Raw genomic sequence first — 7500 nt, 5'->3', positions numbered from 1 at the left:
TTTAGGAAGTGAAGGACAGTTGCTTATTTTTTGGGTGCTATTTTTTAAATGAAGTTGCTTTGATTCCCTTAGGATTTTCTTTCTCATATTTTCTTCATAAAGGGGCCATGTTCAGGTCAATAATAATGCTATTGTGAAGTGCATTTTATTTATGGATTTTTTCTGATTGCACATGTAAACTCCTACATAACACAGACTTCAGAGCATAAATGTTATAATATTATTGTAATCTGTATGTACACATCAGATCAGATATATAATTTACATTTAGTTATATAATAAAGCAATCTCTGAGCTTTAAGCTATAGGAGATAAAATACTCACTGAAAATCTGGAAAGTGTCTTGTAATGCCTTAAAACTCTCTCACTCATCAATCATCTATTACTATAGTATCAAATCTCTTACTACGAGTGTTTCTACCTTTGAACACGTGTTTAACTACAGTCACTTCAGCATCACAGATTTTTTCTAGCTTTCTTTTCCGTGATCGAGTCTGTGGGCCAGAGAACTCGCCACCTAGGCACAGGGAGGGCTTGAGTGTATTTCCAGGACATTTGGTCCTTGAGACATCTTCTCTCCGGGTCTCACTGACTTCACACTGTTTTTGAGATGCAAGGCACTGTTCTTCCTTCCTATAAGACACCATACTGTTAGGGGAGCAGACTTCTGGAGACGGACCTATGGAAGTTTCTGATTTTGACTGTGGTTCACTTGATTTGTCTCCTCTTGATAAGTCAAACGAACCAAGGGAACTACCTTTTGAACTGCCTTTTAACCGTGGGCTTGGCAACGTAAGAGCTATGCTGGGTGTGGCAGGGAAGGTAGGTTCCGATGGTGACTCTATGCTTGACAAATATGCCTTGACTCTTGCTTCCCCAAAGTCAAATATGCTCTCCTCCTTCTTTGGAGTCGCACCTAGTGAGGAACTACAACGGTCTGATTTACTAGGTGTACGAGTAGAAGTGAGGGAAGACGCTGATGAGGTAGAGGAGAGGGATGAGGTAGAAGAATGGCTCCGGGCGTCAGTGGATGACTTTTTGTTTTTCCGGCGCTGGGCCAATCGTGCATTGCTGACATCCTTGAAAAAGAGAGAAAAAAAATTTAGTTTATAGGTCATTTCTTAGGACATTTAAATGTAATCTCCAAACTATATTAATCATATCATCTATGTCAGACTCCAATAACTCTTCCTATAAAAAATTCTTATCTAGAATACTTACTAACAAACGGAAGCCTTCTCTGGTGGCCATATGGAATGCATGAAAGGTTTGTTTGACCCCTGCCTCCGCTGACACAGGTCCTTTGAGGGTCGGCCTTGCACTGAGAATGGTAGGGGTCATGAGTGGCGTGGCCGAGAACACAGAAGGCGGGCCACCTTGCAACCACTCGTCTTGCAACAATTCATTGATGGTCAGACGTTTTGAGGCATCTACCGTCAACAATCCTGTGAAAATACAAAATTTAGTAATACATACATAGAATTTCTTTTCCAAACATGCTTTTTCTAAAATCTTTTCTTAAGGATTATACTACATTAGTATTTAATTTAAAACTGTTAAAATAAAACTTTAGTACAAGTCTGAATTTCTTCTCAAGCTCTCTAAATCAAATTTAAATCTTATGAAAAAGAAGATCCATTACATACCTTTAATAAGTTTCTTTGCCTGAGTTGACACAGTTAGCCACTCTGGTCCAGACATGTCAAAACTTCCACCTTTTATGCGAGCAATAATAGATGCTGAGGTGTCGTCTTTACTTCTTGACTGAAATGGGGCTCTACCAGACAACATGGTATACTGAAAAGAAGATAAGAAGAATATTAGATAAATGGAATAAAATACATGGATTTTAGGCAAACTTTTATATGTAATCAAGTGAAATCTTTGCCATGTTATGAAAATAATAAAAAAGACAAAGTAATAAAAATACTTTGTTCTCTCAAGGCTTATTGCAATGTTACATTTAGGAAACAAATATGTGGTAATATAAGATCATGTAAAATAAAAAAAAACAACTTACCAAAATAACACCTAAACTCCACCAATCACAAGTTTCATCATAACCCGCAGCACCCTGCTGAACTGCCTGTCGCAAAACTTCAGGAGCCGCATAGTGAAGAGTGAAACATGGGGTCTTCATACATCCATCTTTTTCTGGCTTCATGCGGGCAAAGCCAAAGTCCACAACCTTGATTTCTGAGTCTTCCGAGGAACTTTTGAAAAGGAGATTCTGTGGGGCAAAAGATAGTAAAATTAAAATTACCTGAAAGATGGCTATGGGCTCCAATGAATGATTTCAGGTATCACAGTTACAAACTCTTGGCCTCTTTTTATTCATAATAGACACAACAAATTCAAAACTAATATGTTTCTTACCTCTGGCTTCAGGTCTCTATGTACAACACCTTTTGTATGCATATAATGGACAGCAGACACTAGACTCTGCATGATGACTGACGCTTGTGCTTCTGTGAATCTTTCGTGTTTTCTGATCCTCTGAAGAAGTTCACCTCCCTCAAGAAGTTCCATAACAATGTATGTGTGCGCCTGTTGACACAAGAATATGAATTAGATCCTGAACTTTATCTAGAAAGTCAATCTGGTGCCTTTATATCAGACATATATACATAAAAACATTATGAAGAAAACTATAGTAATAATAACAACAATAATGATAATACTTACTTCATCATAAAAAACTTCATGGAAGGTAACTATATTGGAATGTCCTTGACAAGCACGTAGTAAATTAATTTCCTGTTGACAGTCTAACCTGCGCGACACAATTTTCACAGCAAAGGCACGGCCTGTAGATTTTTGGATACATCTACGACACACACTAAAACTGCCATCACCTAGTATGCCTTCTCGTAGATCTAATTCATAATGCTGGAAAAATGCAGAATCCTGAAACAGAAGGAATTGAAATATTAGAATAATTTAATGAGAAATAATATAATATTTAGAAAAAGTATACCAAACAGTACAGTAAAGATTTATTTTGCTAATACTTTAAATTACAAGAATAAATAGAAAAACTGTTTTAACTTACCTTGAAGCTACAAGCCATTAGATTATTTGTGTCTGGTCTTCTGTCTGGAGACATCTTGAAGAGAGAATCACTAACAACATTTTCAGTAAAGATGACTGAAGGTGCTACATATGAGTAGCCCTGTAGAATTGAGAGAAAAGGATAACATTAAAACAGGTTATAAATTTAATACATGTGGATTAGAAGAAGACACAAAAAGACAAAAGCTTATCAGTAACTGATAAAGTTATAAATAAATCATCTAAATATAGTACTTTACAGATAACAGCACCACTTTGAAAGGTACATCTTGAAAGATATATTCAAAAGCATTATCAATTCAGTAAAGTATAAACAGATAAAAAAGGGATGGGTACAAACACAATTTTCTATCAAGATAAAAGGGACTTAAGCAGGTATGTAATATAAATCAACTAATTATACCCATATTAAAAGAGAAAACTTACATTGAACATTTTATCCACATCTGGGGGAACTATGGCAGGGGAATCTTGAGGAACCATAGCTGTAAACTCCTCTGAGAAATTGCTGACATCAAGTTCATTGCTGATACGAGGAACAAAGGGAGCTGGGACTTTTTTCTTGGCCAGGTCATCCCAGTTTATAGTCTGCAAAAGAAAAATTATACCCATATTATGCACTTTAAATATCTTGGATACTTGTGTTTAGAGGCTATACTAATAAGTATTAGAACATTAGACATGATAGCATATACTGCTCATGGATTAGCAAGAAGGCCTTTTGCTTCTCATTTTGTCATAATCATTCTTTTGTCTTGAATTAAGAAAGTAATACTATCAAGTCCAATAAACAATGTAAACGAATCATCAATTCACCACAGCAGGCATGCCACATATTATTAATTTAATTCTTTCTTAGTTTGCTCATTTATTTTCATGTCATCCACTACACAGATGATAATGTGCACAGTATATTTGGTTGACAAGAGTATGGGATAATAAACTACAATAAAGCTTCAAGAGTTTATGTAAGTCCTAAATATTCTCTTACCTTGAAGAATTTATGTTCCTTCAGCTCTTCAGCATCCCTTGGACCGCCTCCTAGCCGTTGACGAGGGTCTTTCACAAGAAGCCGGGAGATAAAATCACGAACCTCAGACGACAGTTCACTTGGTAGTGGGGGCTGGGTCTTCAAGATTCGTCTAGAAAAGCAGAAACATTCTTAGAAAACCTGCAAATTAATCTGGAATATATATATATATATATATATATATATATATATATATATATATATATATATATATATATATATATATATATATATATATATATACATTTTTGTGTTTGTTTGTCTGTGTGTGTATATGTGTGTGTATGTGTGTATGTGTGTGTGTGTGTGTGTGTGTGTGTGTGTGTGTGTGTGTGTGTGTGTGTGTGTGTGTGTGTGTGTGTGTGTGTGTGTGTGTGTGTGTGTGTGTGTGTGTGTGTGTGAGTGTGTGTGTGCACGTGTGCGTGTGTGTGATTGTCAGAGTGAGTGAAAGTGAGAGTGAGAGTGTGTGTGTGGGTATATCGAAGCTTTCTCTTTCCTCATGCATTATGTTTTAGCAGCTTTGTAAAGTGTAACAAAATTATCCACTTGCAACAGAAATTGCCTCACACATACCTTGAAATCTCCTGCTGGTTATTTTTCTCTCCTTCCACAGTAAATGGTGAAGCTCCCGTTAACAATTCATACGTTAATACACCAACACTCCACCAGTCTACCGCCTGCAAAAAATCATAAAATAAGTAAATACAGATAAAACTGACAAAAACTTTGCAGACAATGACCCTTCAAACAAGAGACAGATAAACATACAGGAACCACACAATACCATAAACTGATAAAATTACTGAAATACCAACTTGGGGCCTGAGAAAATTCCTTACCTGATCATGGCCATGTGAGCCCCCACGCACCACCTCAGGTGCCATGTACTCAATCGTACCACAGAAAGAGTAGGCTCTGTGCTCTGTGTCATGGGGAAGGAAGTCTTTGCTGAGACCGAAATCCGTCAGTACTATATGCCCATCTGAGTCTAGGAGGATATTTTCCAACTTGATATCACGGTATATTATGCCCAGCTGAAAAACGAGTTTTAGTTAATGTATGCATTCCACCATTTTCTTCATAAAAAAGGGGCAATAGTATTAATATAATAATAATAGTAATAACAATAATAGTAAAAAAAAATAAAAAATAACAAAAATAGAAATTACACTTTACTTTTCCTTTTATTCATGTACATGACCAAAATCTACAGACCTAGCACCATGGCCAGTTCTTGTTTAACTTATCAGAATTGTGAGATGAGATAATAGTATGAACTTTGTATCTATTAATGACATTTTGTACTCACCTTGTGCAAGTGCTCAAGGGCAAGGATGATCTCTCCAATGTAAAGCCGAACCTCTTCTTCGCGAAATCTTTCCCGCTGATAGAGGTGTGTGAAGAGTTCTCCGCCACTTACATAATCTGTTGTGAAGATGATATGCATATTTTATACTCTTGACTCATTTCGTTACTCGCAATATCATTAGTCTATCAAAAAGCCTATGTCATCCAGTGAATTTGTCCTTATCAGTGTAATGTAGCACTTCCACAATCATGAATTTCATCACATACTCATACAAAACAAATCATAAGATACAGAGACCAAAATATGCAACAGAGAACAATACAGCGACATCCTACCTAGAATGAGATGAAGCTTGGCATCGGTTTGGAAGGCATAGTGAAGGGTGACGAGGAAAGGACTCTGACGGACTGCCTCCAGGACTTGGCGTTCTGTCTTGGTGTGTTCTGTGGTCTTCTTCTTTTGCACAATAGTTGCTTTCTTTAGCACCTTCATTGCATAAAGTTTCCCTGCATCTCTTCCTGAAACCTTCCGCACCAGGAACACTTTTCCATATGCTGAGGAAGAAGAGAGAAAAATCATTAATTTCAATCATGCTGATAGCAATTAAAGTGTGTTCCATGATGTTCTTCTAAGATATGAAACATGAAAAAGTAGGTCATCAGCATACATCTCTTGCTCACTCTCTTCTTGCATGACTGTCGCCTGCCTTTGTTATCTGCTTTACATATATAACCTTTATTGTATGTTGAATAGTAGAGTACCCTTTCCCAAATAAACACATGCTTTTGAGAATATGTACTTCACTTTCTTTTTATTATCTAATTCAGTTGAATTGCTTTATCTCTTTACTTGCATGTACATATGCATGAATGAACATGTACATATGCATGAATGAACATGTACATATGCATGAATGAACATGTAATATACATGAATGTACATATGCATATATGCATCTATGCATGTTTTACATTCTTGCATGTCTGTGTACTGTATGTATATGAATATGCATATGCATTATGAACAGGTACCTCCATATCTATGTGTGTGGGTGATGTGTGCGTATATATATATGCATATATGCAGCAGGTGGTAATGCAAGCACTGAAGCATGTCACGTTGCAATCTGAATTCACGTGGCACCGAATCTCTTCAACGTGTGCATGAGAGCTGAATCACTCGACGTCGGCGCCCCACTATCACCCGCTGTCCACACAGATTGCGTTATCAAGGCAGGTACATGTCTAGCCCTTTTCGGTGTCTGTGCTTGCCCGAAAGAGGGGGTAGGGGAGGGTGGGGAGGGTAGAGAGGGTAGGGAGGGAAGGAGGGAAAGAGGGAAGGGAAGGAAGGGGAAGGGGAGGGGGGAAGGAAGGGGGGAGGGGGGAGGGGAAGGGGAGGGAAGGGAAAGGAAAGAGGGAAGGAGGGAGTGGAAGACAGAAAGGGTGAGAGAGGGAGGGAAGAGAAGGGTGAGGGAGGTAGGGAGGGAAGAGAGGATGGGTGAGGGAGGGAGGGAAGGAAGAGGATGAGGGGAGGGAGGGAGGGAGAGACAAAGAGAGAGAAAAAAGAAAAACATGAAAAGAACTAGCAAAAAATGACAGAGAAAAGAACTAGACACGAGATAAAGAAAAAACTACACAAGGCAAGGAAAAAACAAAACAACAAAAGCAGAACGACAGAAAAAGTGAAAGCTAACGAGCAACAAAAGCGGAAGACACAGAAGACCAGCTGAAAATGGGAAAAAGGCAAGACTGCGTGAAAGAGTAAAGTCTCGTCGTGGTGGCCAGGGGGCGAAACCGAACACTTGGGCCGCCAGTCGATAACAGTGAACTTGGGTCGGCCGCTGATCCATAAGGATTCGAACCCGGGCCAGTTACCAATCAATAATAATGAATAGTGGCCAGGAAGTAACGCCGAACACTTGGGCCTGCCACCAGTCGATAATAATGCGTGGTGGCCAGCGGGAGACGGGAACACTTGGGCCAGCGATCGATAATAATGATAATGCAACACCTGCCGCGGCGGGCCAGTGCTGGCACTCGGCCGCTGCACCGCTTCACGCCCGGCACTCGAACTTCACTGGGGAAGGACC

At 38.7% G+C, this 7500-nt stretch overlaps 1 protein-coding gene across 5 annotated transcripts in view; it reads right to left on the bottom strand.

Moving 5' to 3' along the window:
• Positions 1–131: 131 nt before the first annotated feature.
• LOC113821205 (ribosomal protein S6 kinase alpha-5) overlaps positions 132–7500 on the bottom strand; it is a 115090-nt gene continuing 107721 nt past the window's right edge. For all 5 annotated transcript variants that reach the window (XM_070117625.1, XM_070117624.1, XM_070117622.1 and 2 more), the window contains 13 exons: positions 5747–5965; positions 5412–5527; positions 4942–5136; positions 4676–4779; positions 4064–4214; positions 3499–3660; positions 3053–3172; positions 2686–2907; positions 2377–2547; positions 2021–2230; positions 1647–1797; positions 1222–1445; positions 132–1079 (listed from right to left, as the gene is read on the bottom strand). In XM_070117625.1, the coding sequence (XP_069973726.1) occupies positions 372–1079; positions 1222–1445; positions 1647–1797; positions 2021–2230; positions 2377–2547; positions 2686–2907; positions 3053–3172; positions 3499–3660; positions 4064–4214; positions 4676–4779; positions 4942–5136; positions 5412–5527; positions 5747–5965 (2753 nt within the window). In that variant the 3' untranslated portion in view covers positions 132–371. The remainder of the gene's footprint in view (positions 1080–1221; positions 1446–1646; positions 1798–2020; positions 2231–2376; positions 2548–2685; positions 2908–3052; positions 3173–3498; positions 3661–4063; positions 4215–4675; positions 4780–4941; positions 5137–5411; positions 5528–5746; positions 5966–7500) is intronic.

Source organism: Penaeus vannamei, chromosome 41 (assembly GCF_042767895.1).
Source record: "Penaeus vannamei isolate JL-2024 chromosome 41, ASM4276789v1, whole genome shotgun sequence".
In the NCBI taxonomy this organism is placed as follows: Eukaryota; Metazoa; Arthropoda; class Malacostraca; order Decapoda; family Penaeidae; genus Penaeus; species Penaeus vannamei.
The sequence above is the reverse complement of the archived record's forward strand: the minus strand, read 5'-3'. Positions and strand labels throughout refer to the sequence as shown.